An 18,511-nucleotide genomic window follows, 5' to 3' on the forward strand; every position below is an offset into this window, starting at 1 on the left:
TTATGAACAACTACTACACGTTTACTTCTACAACTACTGTATTAAATACTGTATATACAAAATATGTGCAACTACTATAAATTAACACGAACAACTACTACACATTTACATCAACAACTACTATATATGAAATGTTTTATGTACAACTACTATAAAGCAACACAAACTACTACACGTTTACATCAACAACTACTACCTCAACTACTATATATGACATTTTTTATGTACAACTACTTTAAAGTCACATCAACAAGTACTACACATTTACATCAACAACTACTATATATGACATTTTTTATGTACAACTACTATAAATTAACACAGACTACTACACATTTACATCAACAACTACTACCTCAACTACTATATATGACATTTTTTATGTAAAACTACTATAAATTCACATCAACAAGTACTACACGTTTACATCAACAACTACTATATATGACACTTTTTTATGTACAACTACTATAAATTAACACAAACAACTACTACACATGTACATCAACAACTACTACATCAACCACTATATAAACATTTTTTAATGTACAACTACTATAAATTAACACAAACAACTACTACACATTTACATCAACAACTACTATATATGACATTTTTTTATGTACAACTACTATAAATTAACACGGACAACTGCTACACATTTACATCAACAACTACTATATATGATATTTGTTATGTACAACTACTATAAATTAACACGAACAACTACTACATATTTCCATCAACAACTACCTCAACTACTATATATGACATTTTTTATGTAAAACTACTATAAATTCACATCAACAAGTACTACACATTTACATCAACAACTACTATATATGACATTTTTTATGTACAACTACTATAAATTCACATCAACAACTACTACCTCAAGCACTATATAAAACATTTTTTATGTGCAACTACTATAAATTAACACAAACAACTACTACACATGTACATCAACAACTACTACATCAAGCACTATATAAAACATTTGAAAGTACAACTACTATAAATTAACATGAACAACTACTACACATTTACATCAACAACCCCTATATAAAACATTTGTTTATGTGCAACTACTATAAATGAACACGAACAACTACTACATCAAGCACTATATAAAACATTTGAAAGTACAACTACTATAAATTAACATGAACAACTACTACACATTTACATCAACAACCACTATATAAAACATTTGTTTATGTACAACTACTATAAATGAACACGAACAACTACTACATCAAGCACTATATAGAACATTTGAAAGTGCAACTACTATGAATGAACAGGAGCAAGTAAAAGAAGTGTACATAAGCACATGATACATGCCTGCATACATTGAGGTGGATGATTCCAATAAGTACATGCAAGTGATGACTATAAGAATATTTGTGTGTATTTTACCTGCAGACGTGCATCATTAGGCAGACAAATGACAGCCATGACACGTTGTTGCTGTTTGAACATCTCCTGCATGCTCGCACCTTTCCTCTGATAAAACACCCCGCCCCCTCCCCCCCGGGAGGGCCCCTGCAGATATAAAAGGGGCCCCAGCGAGGTGCCGGGGGACCCCACTTCCTCACTCCATCCCGACCGCGCAAGCGTGCACATCCTCATCTTCCCTCATGGATTTCCCGCGCTCCTCCACTGCGGCTTGCTGCGTCTTCTTCTTCTTCTTCTTCTTCTCCTCCTCCGTCCTCCTGGGCGCCGGCGCGGCCTTCACGCAGCAGGACTTGAAGGAGGCGCTGCTGCGCGAACTGGGCCTGGACGAGGTGCCCGTGGTCCACAGGCGCGACCTGGACACCGCGGTGGTTCCGGCCCACGTCCGCAACAAGTACCTGTCCATGCTGAAGGCGCACCACAGCAGGAGGCGCCGCGCCCTGCCCAGCCTGGCGGGGATTCTCAGAGGGATTCCCGGCAACGCCGGTAAGAATTTTTGGACTCCAATCCCGTCCTGTGCGTAATATACGCGTGGAATTGTGCGTACATTACGCAGCGACTTTTAATGCATGTGCGTAATTATCTTCCAATTACGCACATACTTCAGTCATGCCTTACGCGTAATTATACGTAAATTACGCACCGATTCAACTCATGCATTGCGCGTAATTATGCGTAAATTACGCACCGATTCAACTCATGCATTACGCGTAATTATGCGTAAATTACGCACCGATTCAACTCATGCATTACGCGTAAATGTGTTTAAATTAGTGTTGTCCCGATACTTTTTTAAATAAACGGTTTTATTTTAACAAAAAAAATATTAATGTGTTTCTTATTGCAAGTTTGTCCTTAAATAAAATAGTGAACATACAAGACAACTTGTCTTTTATTAGTAAGCAAACAAAGGCTCCTAATTTAGTCTGCTGACGTAAGCAGTAACATATTGTGTCATTTATCTACCTATTGTTTTGTCAAAATATAATATAAATAAAATAAAACATTATTAATCCACTTGTTCATTTACTGTTAATATTCCGTTTTAACATGTTATATCTACACTTCTGTTCAAATGTAATAATCACTTATTCTTCTGTTGTGTGGATGCTTTACATTAGTTTCAGATGATACCACACATTTAGGTATCGATCCGATACCAAATAGTTACAGAATCCTACATTGGTCATATTCAAAGTTCTCATGTGTCCAGGGACGTATTTCCTGCGTTTATAAACATAACATAAACATGATTTTTTTTTTTAAAGATTTTGTGATGATAAAAAAACATCTAGTATCGACTAGATACGCTATTGTACTTAGTATCATTACAGTGGAAGTCAGGTGCATTTGTTTAAAAAAGTTAAAGTTAAAGTACCAATGATTGTCACACACACACTAGGTGTGGCGAAATTATTCTCTGCATTTGACCCATCACCCTTGATCACCCCCTGGGAGGTGAGGGGAGCAGTGAGCCGCAGCGGTGGCCGCGCCCGGGAATCATTTTTGGTTATTTAACCCCCAATTCCAACCCTTAATGCTGAGTGCCAAGCAGGGAAGTAATGGGTCCCATTTTGATAGTCTTTGGTATGACTCGGCCCGGGGGTTTGAACTCGCAACCTACCGATCTCAGGGCGGACACTCTAACCACTCGGCCACTGAGCAGTGAAGAGCGCTAGCTTTTGTTAGAGGTGACGCTGGTTAGCTATCGTATCCTCGTACGGTGTGTAGTGAAGCATGTTTAGCTATTCCTCGTCCTCCGGTGATAATGGTACTTGTAAGAAACGTACTTTATTTGTCGCCATGGAGGCGAGGATTAGTGATTTAGCCACTAGCTAGCCATGTCTTAAAGCACCTCTTCCTGAGGGCGTTTCAGTGTTAGAACTTCACCTTTATCGTTAGTTTTTAAGCCAAAATGAGTCCGTTCTCCCTTTTCTGTCCACACGCCGTGTCTGCTTGTAAGTACTCTGTGTGCGTGCGCTGCCGAACATGCTCGTAAAACCAGCAAAGTCATGACGTGACGCTCTGTCTTGCCTGTTTAAAAAAAAAAAGAAAAAAAAAAAGAAAAAAAAGTGTAACCGGTAGGGATGTCTGATAATGGCTTTTTGCCAATATCCGATATTGACCAACCTTTAATTACCGATACCAACCGATACCGATATATACAGTCGTGGAATTAACACATTATTATGCCTAATTTGGACAACCAGGTATGGTGAAGATAAGATCCTTTTTAAAAAAAGTTATAAAATAAAATAAGATAAATAAATTAAAAACATTTTCTTGAATAAAAAAGAAAGTAAAACAATATAAAAACAGTTACATAGAAACGAGTAATAATGAAAATGAGTCAAATTAACTGTTAAAGGTTAGTACTATTAGTGGACCAGCAGCACGCACAATCATGTGTGCTTACGGACTGTATCCCTTGCAGACTGTATTGATATATATTGATATATAATGTAGGAACCAGAATATTAATAACAGAAAGAAACAACCCTTTTGTGTGAATGAGTGTGAATGGGGGAGGGAGGTTTTTTGGGTTAGTGCACTAATTGTAAGTGTATCTTGTGTTTTTTATGTGGATTTAATAAAAAATAAAATAAATAAAAAATTAAAACATTTAAATACGATACCGATAAAAAAAACAACTGATACCGATAATTTCCGATATTACATTTTAAAGCATTTATCGGCTGATAGACATCTCTAGTAACCGGTACTTTTAAAACAGACTATAGTACCATTTTTGATTCATTAGAAACGGAGATACCATACTAGAACCGGTATACGACTCTAGTTTAAATTTCCACTGACTTTTGCGTAATTATGCGTAAATTAGGCACCCACTTAACCCCTGCAGTATGCGAAATTGTGTTTAAAAATGAATCACCGACTTCAATGATGCATTACGCGTAATTGTTAAGTTAAGTTAAAGTTAAAGTACCAATGATTGTCACACACAGATAGGGCTGCAACTAACGATTAATTTGATAATCGATTAATCTGTCGATTATTACTTCGATTAATAATCGGATAAAAGAGACAAACTACATTTCTATCCTATCCAATATTTTATTGGGAAAAAAAACAGCATACTGGCACCATACTTATTTTGACTATTGTTTCTCAGCTGTTTGTAAATGTTGCAGTTTATAAATAAAGGTTTATTAAAAAAAATAAAATAATAATAGTATTTTTTTTTTTAATAAAAAAAAAACAAACAAAAACTGCGCATAGCATTAATCCAACGAATCGATGACTAAATTAATCGGCAACTATTTTAATAATCGATTTTAATCGATTTAATCGATTAGTTGTTGCAGCCCTACACACAGAGTAGGTGAGCAGTGAGCAGCAGCGGTGGCCGCGCCCGGGAATAATTTTTGGTGATTTAACCCCCAATTCCAACCCTTGATGCTGAGTGCCAAGCAGGGAGGTAATGGGTCCCGTTTTAACAGTCTTTGGTATGACTCGGCCCGGGGTTTGAACTCGCAACCAACCGATCTCAGGGCGGACACTCTAACCCAGGCCTGGGCAATTATTTTGACTCGGGGTCCACATTTAGAGAAAAACATGTGTCTGGGGGCCGGAACATCTATTTTTAGGAACACTAATACAAAACCTCACAATAATGTCTGATTGAATGCTAAAAACGTTATGACAGACCGCCTTAAAAAACGTAATGGAAATTTACATTTTTCTATGAACGATAAAACACTGAATATTGACAAAATATGCATGTAACACCCACTTTCGATCGACATATTTTACAAAAATGCAACAAACAGTGAAATATGAACGCGAAGGGTATAAAATACACCCACCTACAATCTGATATTTGCTGAATTTCCCCCAGGGATCAATAAAGTACTTTCTATTCTGTTCTATTTTATTCTATATATCACTAAGCTTTAGAAATTTGGTGTGAAAATCTCCTTCCGCGTCTGTGGAAACGCTTCCCGCCCACACGGCTTGGTGCCTCGTCTGAGCTGCTGTGACGTAGATTACCATAGTAACTAATTAGATGACCATAGTAGCTAATTAGATGACCATAGTAACTGGTATATCATCCATAAGCGCAGATTCCAACCATTGAAATACTTTGTATAGTTGAAGACTTACGGTCATTAGAAAACATGACTGCACATCATAATGGCAGCAAGTTTCCTTCTTAAAGATCTAAAAAATTATTTGGGAATGTCCGGCGGGCCAGATTGAAAAGCTCAACGGGCCGCATGTGGCCCCCGGGCCTTAATTTGCCCAGGTCTGCTCTAACCACTAGGCCACTGAGTAGGTAGGCGTTGGTCCTATGTTGTGCATAAAAAATGTGAACAAAAAAGGTGCTCTTTCCGTAGACATTTCCGGCGAGTTTGTGTACTCCGACACCACCCGGAACCGGATGGTGTTCGACATGGAGTCGAGGATCCCCGACAACAGCGAGGTGACCATGGCCGAGCTCAAGCTCTACCAGCGGGCGTCGCACCACAAGCGCCTCGCCGTGGACAAGAGGAGCCACCGGCCGGCGAGCAACGCCCGCGTCAGCGTCTACTGGGTCCAGGAGCTGCCCGACGGCACCAACCGGACCTCGCTGGTGGACTCCAGGTGAGTCACCTTCCAGCGACACTAGGGCTGTGAATCTTTGGGTGTCCCACGATTCGATTCAATATCGATTCTTGGGGTTACGATTCGATTCAAAATCGATTTTTTTTTTTCAATTTAACACGATTCTCGATTCAAAAACTTTTTTTTTTCCCGATTCAAAAGGATTCAATACATAGGATTTCAGCAGGATCTACTCCAGTCTGCTGACATGCAAGCAGAGTAGTAGATTTTTGTAAAAAGCGTTTATAATTGTAAAGGACAATGTTTTATCAACTGATTGCAATAATGTCAATTTGTTTTAACTATTAAATTAACCAAAAATATGACTTATTTTATCTTTGTGAAAATATTGGACACAGTGTGTTGTCAAGCTTATGAGATGCGATGCAAGTGTAAGCCACTGTGACACTATTGTTCTTTTTTTAAATTTTTTATAAATGTCTAATGATAATGTCAATGAGGGATTTTTAATCACTGCTATGTTGAAATTGTAACTAATATTGATACTGTTGTTGATAATATCTAGGGACCGAGTCCCTTTGGGACAGGGGACCCTATTATATATCTAGCGTTTTATTATTATACCGCCGCCTCTTTGAGCTGTAATTTGACCCCCTTAACATGCTTCAAAACTCACCAAATTGGGCACAGGACTGGCGAAAATTGGGAACTAATCAAAAAACCAAACCCCAAAACTCAAAACTGTGCTCTAGCGCCCCCTAGGAAGAAAACACAGACACAACTGCCTGTAACTCAGTAGGAATGTCGTAGAGACATGAAACAAAAACCTCTATGTAGGTCTCACTTAGACCTATATTTCATACACTGACAACCCCCAGCAAAAATCAACAGGAAGTTTGCAATTCCCCCTTCAAAACAAAAGTAGTGTAAAAACAGTCACCTTTTTTCAAACATTATCTCCTCTGAGCGTGTTTGTCGCGTCGGCTTCAAATTAGCACAGGAGAGAGATTGAACCCTTCTGATTAAAAGTTGATGAAAGAGTTTTAATTACTGCTCCGGTTTGGATTTTATGAGCCCTCAAAGTCGGTCCCGTCCATCACTGCTTGCAGCTTTAATCATTTTTGTTTAACTACTTTTGGTTTGTTCTGTGTCGTGTTTGTGTCTCCTCTCAACTGCTCTGTTTATTGCAGTTCTGAGTGTTGCTGGGTCGGGTTTGGTTTTGGAATTGGATTGCATTGTTATGGTATTGCTGTGTATTGTTTTGTTGGATTGATTAATTTAAAAAAAAACAAAAAAACATTTTAAATAAAAAAATAAAAAAATAGATTTTTTAAAAATGAGAATCGATTCTGAATCGCACAACGTGAGAATCGCGATTCAAATTCGAATCGTTTTTTCCCCACACCCCTAAGCGACAGCCTCCGTCGATTGGGATTCACGTGTGACGTCTGGCGGTTTTTGCTCGGCAGGTTGGTTCCCATTCACGAAACGGGCTGGAAGAGCTTCGACGTGACCCAGGCCGTCCACTATTGGTCCAAAGGCCTGCAGAAGACGCCCATGCACTTGGAGGTGTGGATCGAGGGCGAGAGACCCGGCAGCTACGCGGCGGAAGCGGCCAAGAGTGTCCGCTTTACCACCCAGGAGCAGACGGGCAACACCCTGGGGAAGCCAGAACTCCTCCTTTACACTCTCAGCCTGGAAGATTACGGGTAAGAAGCTTTTGATGGACCGGGAAAAAAACACCTTTTTAAAACGCAGACATCCCGCCAATCCACAGCGACACTTCGCCACACCCGTCGACTCTTTCGCTCGTTTTTCCACGGTAAAAACAACACGATAACGACCGTGGAAACAGAATTAGGAGTGAAATAGGAACCCTGGAACCAAACAAGGTGTCACAAAAGTCACCTTTTTGCAAATTGGGAGAAGACGAAGCGGCATAAACACGGGACATAAAAGCCGACCGATCACGGGAAGGGGGGCCGATACTTAAGTCGACACAGGTCGATGTCGATACTTCTTTTAAATTGATGTGTCCCTTTGATATGGTAATCAATATTTGTGTGACTGCTCCAAAGCATAGGACAAAAAACTAAGTTGTTTGTTGAACTGGAAAAATTCCCGGTTTTTCCGAAATTCCAGGAATTTCAACACCAACCATTTAAGTTTTTTTTTTTACCATTTTCCCAAAAATTCCCGCTTTTTCTGAAATGCCCATTGAAGTCAATGGGACATTCTTCAAAGTTCCACAACTTCCACACTTTTCTTCTGATTCAAACCGTTCCAACTTCAAAATATTCAGCCTGTTTGGGAATTGTGTGCTCTACTGCAACAATTCCAAAAAAAATTCCCGGATTTCCCATAATTCCTTTTTTGTTGTTGTTGCGTTTTCACCATTCAAAATGAATTGGCCATTTTTCAAACTTCCACAATTTCCCCATTCAAACCATTCCACCGTTCTGGAAATTCAAACTACCCTTTTTCCAAGTTTATATAATTATATATAATTATATAAATAATTATATTCATATAATTATTATTATATAAATAATAATAATAATAATTAAACAATTATAATATATGACTTATTTCTAACATTTGTATGACTGAGACCGTTCCGGGTCCCCGGGACCAAACTTGAGGGGAGCCCTAAAGGTTTAAAATATTGTCTTGATTTTGAAAATGAAAAAATTATATAAGTAATGATAATAGCAATAAAAATTATATATTTTTAACATTTTTATGACAGAGACCCTTGCGGGTCCCTAGGACCAAACTTGAGGGGAGCCCTAAAGGTAAAAAAAAAGGTTTATATTGTATTGATTTGGAAAAAGAAAAAATAATATGAATAATAACAATAATTAAAAAATAATAATATCTGACTTAATTTTAACATTTTAATGCCCGAGACCCTTCTGGGTCCGCGGGACCAAACTTGAGGGGAGCCCTAAAGGTAAAAAAAAAAGGTTTATATTATATTGATTTGGAAAAAGAAAAAATAATATGAATAATAACAATAATCAAAAAATAATAATATCTAACTTAATTTTAACATTTTAATGCCCGAGACCCTTCTGGGTCCCCGGGACCAAACTTGAGGGGAGCCCTAAAGGTTTAAATTGTTGTATTAATTTTGAAAACGAAAAAATTATATAAATAATAATAGTAAAAAAATTTATAATATATGACTTATTTTTAACATTTTTATGACTGAGACCCTTTCGGGTCCCCAAGACCAAATTTGAAGGGAGCCCTAAAAGTTTAAAATATTGTATATATTTTGAAAACAAAAAAACTATATAAATAATAATAGTAAAAATATTTATAATATATGACTTATTTTTAGACATTTTTATGACTGAGACCCTTTCGGGTCCCCAGGAACAAATTTGAAGGGAGCCCTAAAGGTTTAAAATATTGTATATATTTTGAAAATGAAAAAATTATATAAATAATAGTAAAAGAATTAAACTATATGACTTATTTTTTAAAATTTTATGACCGAGACCCTTCCGGGTCCCCGGGACAAAACTTGAGAGCAGCCCTAAAGGTTTAAAATGTTGTATTAATTTTGAAAACGAAAAAATTATATAAATAATAATAGTAAAAAAATGTATAATATATGACTTACTTTTTAACATTTTTATGACTGAGACCCTTTCGGGTCCCCAGGACCAAATTTGAAAAGAGCCCTAAAGGTTTAAAATATTGTATATATTTTGAAAACGAAAAAATTATATAAATAATAATAGTAAAAAAATAAAAATATGTGACTTATTTTTAAAAATGTTATGACCGAGACCCTACCGGGTCCGCGGGACCAAACTTGAGGGGAGCCCTAAAGGTTTAACATTTTGTATTAATTTTGAAAACGAAAAAATTATATAAAGAATAATAGTAAAAAAATGTATAATATATGACTTATTTTTAACATTTTTATGACTGAGACCCTTTCGGGTCCCCAAGACCAAATTTGAAGGGAGCCCTAAAGGTTTAAAATATTGTATATATTTTGAAAACAAAAAAAATATATAAATAACAATAGTAAAAATATTTATAATATATGACTTATTTTTAACATTTTTAAGACTGAGACCCTTTCGGGTCCCCAAGACCACATTTGAAGGGAGCCCTAAAGGTTTAAAATATTGTATATATTTTGAAAACAAAAAAATTATATAAATAATAATAGTAAAAATATTTATAATATATGACTTATTTTTGACATTTTTATGATTGAGACCCTTTCGGGTCCCCAGGACCAAATTTGAAGGAAGTCCTAAAGGTTTAAAATACTGTATATATTTTGAAAACGAAAAAATTATATAAATAATAATAGTAAAAAAATTAAAATATATGCCTTATTTTTAAAAAATGTATGACCGAGACCCTTCCGGGTCCGCGGGACCAAACTTGAGGGGAGCCCTAAAGGTTTAAAATGTTGTATTGATTTTGAAAACGAAAAAATTATATAAATAATAATAGTAAAAAAATGTATAATAAATGACTTATTTTTAACATTTTTATGACTGAGACCCTTTCGGGTCTCCAGGACCAAATTTGAAATGTGCCCTAAAGGTTTAAAATATTGTATATATTTTGAAAATGAAAAAATTATATAAATAATAGTAAAAAAATTAAAATATATGACTTATTTTTTAAAATTTTATGACCGAGACCCTTCCGGGTCCCCGGGACAAAACTTGAGAGCAGCCCTAAAGGTTTAAAATGTTGTATTAATTTTGAAAACAAAAAAATTATATAAGTAATAATAGTAAAAAAATGTATAATATATGACTTACTTTTTAACATTTTTATGACAGAGACCCTTTCGGGTCCCCAGGACCAAATTTGAAGGGAGCCCTAAAGGTTTAAAATATTGTATATATTTTGAAAATGAAAAAATTATATAAATAATAATAGTAAAACAATTAAAAATATATGACTATGACTTATTTAAAAAAAAATTAGGGCCGAGACCCTTCTGGGTCCCCGGGACGAAACTTGAAGGGAGTTCTAAAGGTTTAAAATATTGTAATTATTTTGAAAACATAAAATATATACAAATAAAAATAAATTTATATAATATGACTTATTTAAAAACATTGTTATCAGAGACCCTTAAGGGTCCCTGGGACCAAACTTAAGGGGAGCCCTAAAGCTTAAAAAAGTATATACATTGTATTGGTTTTGTAAAAGAAAAAGATCCACATGTTTTTCAGATTTTTCCCGTGTGTGGCCCCTCATTGGAAAAAGTTTGGACACCCCTGTTCTATTGTGTCCAACAACCTTTTTTTAAACAGCTTAACCATTTAAAAGTACAACAACACATACTAGTATCAATCTGATACTAGTATTGATATTTGTATGTACTGTATCTGTCCAAGCCTATTAAAACGATAGTATATGCAGGAGTGTCTATAATAAGGCAAAAAAACATGTCAAAACTAGCCAGGAAATAAGGTGAATGAAAATAGTAACCTGTGCCTTCTTCCTTCCACGCACGGCAGCTCCCAAGGCGACTGCGACGTGCGCCAGACCAAAGACACGTGCTGCAGGGAGCAGCACTTCATCGACTTCCGCGCCCTCACCTGGACGCAGTACTGGATCATCGAGCCGGCGGGCTACCAGGCCTTCAGGTGCGCCGGAGGCTGCCGGCAGCCCAAGCGCAACTACGGTTACGGCGAGAGGCGGTGCACGGTGTCCGAGAGCGCCCCGCTGCCCATCATGTACCTGGTGAAGAAGGGCGACTACACGGAGATCGAGGTCGCCGAGTTCCCCAACATGATCGCCGAACGCTGCGCCTGCACCATGGACAACGTTTCTATCGTGTGACATCACACGCCAACACATCGCTCATATTCTTCGTAAAGACACACTGGACCTGCGCAAGTGTAGGGCCAGGTGATTGACTTTTGAGACGGCGCCCTCTGCTGGATTTAAAGTTGCAGCACTCTTTTTTTTTTATTTTTTAAACGCCATCAACGTGGTTACATTTCATGGCGTATAAACAAGTACTTCTTATTTAAACACACAACATCTCATTTCACAGCACTTTTTTTTTTTTTTTTTTCAAATCTATTTTGTACATTTTGATATATTTTTTTTGTTTTAAATTCAAATTTGCATGAGTGGAAATTCCGTCCGCCATGTTGTACATAATATGAGCCAATTTATGTTTGCAAAAAATAAACTATTTTCTTTCACTGAAAAGTCTCTTTAGACCAGGGGTGTTCAAAGGGCGGCACATTTTGAAAATATCATCACAAAAAAATTATAATAATAAAAAAAAGTGGAATAAAAGAGCAAACAGGTGAAATGTAACGAGATAAAGTTGCAATGTTGACTCCAATAACACAAGCAGGCTGGGTTTTTTTTCTTTAAAAATGTCCTTGCTCAAAACATAATAACGAATAAAAATCAATGTTATGAATTATTATTCAAGGCTTTAATTATTTCACATCAAATATTCCACTTTGAAATATATAAATAAATAAATGTTGCATATTTTGTATTTGCCATTAAAAAAACAAGTTTTTCATAACAAAAAAGGCTTAAAAACAAAACAAAAAAAACATACAAATTTAAAAACATGATCTAGAAAACAGGAGGAAAGTAAAAAATAAATAAATAATATATATTTTTTTCATTTATTTTTTAAATCATTTTTATGACATTACTCTTTTGGATCCCCAATAATTTTAATGGAATTATAAAAAACCTGTCATTGCTCTAAAATTATGAATTATTGAATTATTCAAGGTTTAAATTACTTCACATCAAATATTCCACTTTGATATATATAAATGAATAAATATCGCATATTTTGTATTTTCCATTAAAAAACTATGTTTTTCATAACAAAAAAGGCTTAAAAAAATAATACAAAAATCATAAAACGTACAAATTAAAAAACATGATCTAGAAAACCGGAGGAAAGTAAAAAATAAATAAATAATATATCTTTTTTTTTTTGTTTTTTAAATCATTTTTATGACACTACTCTTTTGGATCCCCAATAATTTTAATGGAATTATAAAAAACCTGTCATTGCTCTAAAATTATGAATTATTGATTTATTCAAGGCTTTAATTACTTCACATCAAATATTCCACTTTGAAATATATAAATGAAAAAATGTCGCATATTTTGTATTTGCCATAAAAAAAACTATGTTTTTCAAAACAAAAAAGGCTTAAAAAAATACTACAAAAATCATAAAACGTACAAATTAAAAAACATGATCTAGAAAATCGGAGGAAAGTAAAAAATAAATAAATAATATTATATCTTTCTTTTTTCTTTTATATCTTTTTTATGACATTACTCTTTTGGATCCCCAATAATTTTAATGGAATTATAAAAAACCTGTCATTGCTTTAAAATGATGAATTATTGATTTATTCAAGGCTTTAATTACTTCACATCCAATATTCCACTTTGAAATATATAAATGAATAAATATTGCATATTTTGTATTTGCCATAAAAAGAAATCTATATTTTTCATAACAAAAAAGGCTTAAAAAAATAATCATAAAACGTACAAATCAAAGCATGGATATGCAACTGATCTAGAAAACAGGTGGAAAGTAAAAAAAAAAAAAATAATAATATATCATGTATTTAAAAAATATATATTTTTATGACATGACCTTTTTGGATCCCTAATAATTGTAATGGAATTATTTAAAAAAAAACTATCATTGCTCTAAAAAAAATAATGTAGAAAATACATGTCATGAAATATTGACCGATTTAAGGCTCCAATTACTCTACATCAAATATTCTACTTAGATATTGTATCAATATTACTAATATCATCATCAATATGCATCTGATACTGTATCAATATTACTAATAAGAGGATCAATATGCATCTGATACTGTATCAATATTACTATAACCATCAATATCCATCTGATACTGTATCAATATTACTAATAAGAGGATCAATATGCATCTGATACTGTATCAATATTACTATAATCATCAATATCCATCTGATACTGTATCAATATTAATAATAAGAGGATCAATATCCATCTGATATCATCTATTACTGTATGGCAAAGTGATTATACAGCTGGATGGAGTTGTTGATATACTGTATATCCAATCCAATCCAATCCACTTTATTTATATAGCACATTTAAACAACAAAAATGTTTCCAAAGTGCTGCACAACAATATTAAAAACAATATTCAAATATTATCCTTAGCTCCACCAATGACTGAATAAAAACAAAAAATAAATAAATATAAAACCAATATGAAAACAATATAACAATAAATATGATTAAAAACGATATATGAAATATGCGTCATAACAATATTTAATTAAGTGATTCTAAAAAAAAAATACTAATATACATACATATATATATGAAATATATGTCATTACTAGGGCTGCAAAAACTAATCAATTTAAAAAATAGTTGGCGATTAATTTAGTCATCGATTCGTTGGATCTATGCTATGCGCATGTGCAGAGGCTACTTTTTAAAAACAATTTTTAATAAACCTTTATTTATAAACTGCAACATTTACAAACAGCTGAGAATTAATAATCAAAATAAGTATGGTGCCAGTATGCTGTTTTTTTCCAATAAAATACTGGAAAGGATAGAAATGTAGTTTTGTCTCTTTTATCCGATTATTAATCGATTAATTAAAGTAATAATCAACAGATTAATCAGTTATCAAATTAGTTGTTAGTTGCAGCCCTAGTCATTACAATATTTAATTAAGTGATTCTAAAAAAATATACTAAATATATATATATATATATATATATATATATATACATATATATGATTAGTAATTATCTTATATTTGAAGGTAACAAAAAAGTTTTGTTGAGGAATGATGTTCCTTCTTTTGAATTATTTTCCTTTCTTTACACTTCTTCCTCCATTAAGGTTTGTAAGACTGAACATACAAACATAAAATAAACATTACAAAAGTATAATGTCCATTGTGTAATTGACATAAATCAAATACAAAGTTTAGTGTGGCTACATTGACACAATAAAAGTACAGAGGTTTCCCCATATAGAAATGAGATAACATTCACACAGTGTAGCGTTATCGCCCTCTACTGGTCCAATTTTAGCGCTACATGTATTAAACGACAAATAACACGACCACGGATACAAAAGACATCACCAAGTCGGCAATTTCAATACAAAACAAAGTAATTATCATTATTTACTTACATGTTTGACCAAGTTTCGTGAAGAAGCTTACACGTGTGGATTTCTACCGTTGTTGCTGCTTATGTGGAGCATTGTGTCCGTCACTTAAAAAGTCCGACAGGAAACAATGACTTGAGCGTTGGCAAGGCAACACATTCATACTTTGTTGTCCAGTCGTTGTAAAAAAACAGATTTTTTTTTTCATGTAACAAGACCAAATATATACTATAAATATTTATGTATTTTTTTAGAGTTATATATAAAATGTCTAGTTAAATGTAGTTCAAAATAAAAATAAATAAAAATATTCAAGTATTTTCGTTCGACCCATTGTATTTAATCCAATTAAATGTATTTGTATATATCCGTGTTTTTCAACCTTTTTTGAGCCGAGGCACATTTATTTCATTGAAAAATTCCAGGGGGAAACTATCCCATCCTTTTTTAATTTTTAATTTTATAAACCTTTATTTATAAATTGCAACATTTACAAACAATTGAGAAATAATAATAATCAAAATAAGTACAAAAACTAGGGATGTCCGATAATAGCTTTTTTTGGCCGATATCCGATATTCCGATATTGTCCAACTCTTAATTACCGATATCAACCGATACCTATATATACAGTTGTGGAATTAACACATTATTATGCCTAATTTGGACAACCGGGTATGGTGAAGATAAGGTCCTTTTTAAAAAAATTAATAAAATAAGATAAATAAATTAAAAACATTTTCTTGAATAAAAAATAAAGTAAAACAATATAAAAACAGTTACATAGAAACTAGTAATGAATGAAAATGAGTAAAACTAACTGTTAAAGGTTAGTACTATTAGTGGAACAGCAGCACGCACAATCATGTGTGCTTACGGACTGTATCCCTTGCAGACTGTATTGATATATATTGATATATAATGTAGGAACCAGAATATTATTAACAGAAAGAAACAACCCTTTTGTGTGAATGAGTGTGAATGGGGGAGGGAGGTTTTTTGGGTTGGTGCACTAATTGTAAGTGTATCTTGTGTTTTTTATGTTGATTTAATTAAAAAACAAACAAAAAATAAACAAAACGATACCAATAATAAAAAAACGATACCGATAATTTTCGATATTACATTTTTAAGCATTTATCGGCCGATAATATCGGCTGTCACCACCTGTCACATCACGCCGTGACTTATTTTGAGTTTTTTGCTGCTCTCCTGTGTGTAGTGTTTTAGTTCTTGTCTTGTGCTCCTATTTTGGTGGCTTTTTCTCGTTTTTTTGGTATTTTCCTGTAGCGGTTTCACGTCTTCCTTTAAACGATATTTCCCACATCTACTTTGTTTTAGCAATCAAGAATATTTCAGTTGTTTTTATCCTTCTTTGTGGGGACATTGTTGATTGTCATGTCATGTTCGGATGTACATTGTGGACACCGTCTTTGCTCCACAGTAAGTCTTTGCTCCACAGTAAGTCTTTGCTGTCGTCCAGCATTCTGTTTTTGTTTACTTAGCAGCCAGTTCAGTTTTAGTTTTGTTCTGCATAGCCTTCCCTAAGCTTCAATGCCTTTTCTTAGGGGCACTCACCTTTTGTTTATTTTTGGTTTAAGCATTAGACATCTTTTTACCTGCACACTGCCTCCCGCTGTTTCAGACATCTACAAAGCAATTAGCTACCTGCTGCCACCTACTGATATGGAAGAGTATTACACGGTTAGTCTGCACAGACACTCAACAACAACACATCATTTGCAGACTATAACTACTGGTTTGCAAAAAAATATTTTTAACCCAAATAGGTGAAATTAGATTAGCTCCCACGGCACACCGGTGTGCCGCGGCACAGTGGTTGAAAAACACTGGCACAAACACTCTACAACGGCACATTATTTCCGGATTATAGTTATTGGTTTGCAAAAAAATTTTTTCCGACCAATTAGGTGAAATTGCATAATTTCCCACGGTACACCAAACAATATCTCACGGTAAACTAGTGGTTGAAAAACACTGGTATATATTATTCAACATTTTTTTTATGGATGTTTTGGAGTGGTATGGGTCTGCTTCCTCCTGGCGGCTGAAAACAACACTGCAGGTGTTCAGAAACTAGAACTTTTTCCACTGCAGGAACCATTATGGAGCCCCTAAAGCAGGGGTCACCAACCTTTTTGAAACCAAGAGCTACTTCTTGAGTACTGATTAATGCCAAGGGCTACCAGTTTGATACACACTTAAATAAATTGCCAGAAATAGCCAAATTGCTCAATTGACCTTTAACTCTATGTTATTATTAATAATTAATGATATTTACACTTAATTGAATGGTTTAAAAGAGGAGAAAACACAAAAAAAAATGACAATTAAATTTTGAAACATAGTTTATCTTCAATTTCGACTCTTTAAAATTCAAAATTCAACTGAAAAAAAGAAAAAAAAACTTAAAAAATAATTTATGGAACATCATTAGTAATTTTTCCTGATTAAGATTAATTTTAGAATTTTGATGACATGTTTTAAATAGGTTAAAATCCAATCTACACTTTGTTAGAATATATAACAAATTGGACCAAGCTATATTTCTAACAAAAACAAATCATTATTTCTTCTAGATTTTCCAGAACAAAAATTTTTCAATAAATTCAAAAGACTTTGAAATAAGATTTAAATTTGATTCTACAGATTTTCTAGATTTGCCAGAATAATTTTTTTGAATTTTAATCATAATAAGTTTGAAGAAATATTTCACAAATATTCTTCGTCGACAAAATAGAAGCTAAAATGAAGAATTCAATTAACTTTTTTTTTTATTATTCTTTACAATAAAAAATAAAAAAAATTACTTGAACATTGATTTAAATGGTCAGGAAAGAAGAGGAAGGAATTTAAAAGGTAAAAAGGTATATGTGTTTAAAAATCCTAAAATCATTTTAAAGGTTGTATTTTTTCTCTAAAATTGTCTTTCTGAAAGTTATAAGAAGCAAAGTAAAAAAATTAATGAATTTATTTAAACAAGTGAAGACCAAGTCTTTAAAATATTTTCTTGGATTTTCAAATTCTATTTGAGTTTTGTCCCTCTTAGAATTAAAAATGTCGGGCAAAGCGAGACCAGCTTGCTAGTAAATAAATACAATTTAAAAAATAGAGGCAGCTCACTGGTAAGTGCTGCTATTTGAGCTATTTTTAGAACAGGCCAGCGGGCGACTCATGTGGTCCTTATGGGCTACCTGGTGCCCGTGGGCACCACGTTGGTGAACCCTGCCCTAAAGGGACTAGGGGGAAATGTTTATTTTTATAATTAATTGT

At 33.9% G+C, this 18,511-nt stretch overlaps 1 protein-coding gene across 1 annotated transcript; it reads left to right on the plus strand.

The window, feature by feature from the left end:
* The first annotated feature begins 1,643 nt into the window (after window positions 1–1,643).
* On the plus strand, window positions 1,644–11,859 carry lft1 (lefty1). The gene is made up of 4 exons (XM_062034520.1): window positions 1,644–1,944; window positions 5,817–6,063; window positions 7,494–7,733; window positions 11,535–11,859. Exons 1-4 carry the CDS (start codon window positions 1,644–1,646, stop codon window positions 11,857–11,859), a joined length of 1,113 nt encoding a protein of 370 aa, XP_061890504.1.
* The last annotated feature ends 6,652 nt before the right edge of the window (window positions 11,860–18,511 follow it).

Source organism: Entelurus aequoreus, linkage group LG23 (assembly GCF_033978785.1).
Source record: "Entelurus aequoreus isolate RoL-2023_Sb linkage group LG23, RoL_Eaeq_v1.1, whole genome shotgun sequence".
In the NCBI taxonomy this organism is placed as follows: Eukaryota; Metazoa; Chordata; class Actinopteri; order Syngnathiformes; family Syngnathidae; genus Entelurus; species Entelurus aequoreus.

Excerpts from the sequence above, each read along its gene's own strand:
- lft1 (XM_062034520.1), top strand. The coding sequence starts at position 1,644 with ATGGATTTCCCGCGCTCCTCCACTGCGGCTTGCTGCGTCTTCTTCTTC. Across the intron at positions 1,945-5,816 it reads AGGGATTCCCGGCAACGCCG|ACATTTCCGGCGAGTTTGTG; the intron begins GTAAGAATTTTT and ends CTCTTTCCGTAG. Across the intron at positions 6,064-7,493 it reads ACCTCGCTGGTGGACTCCAG|GTTGGTTCCCATTCACGAAA; the intron begins GTGAGTCACCTT and ends TTTGCTCGGCAG.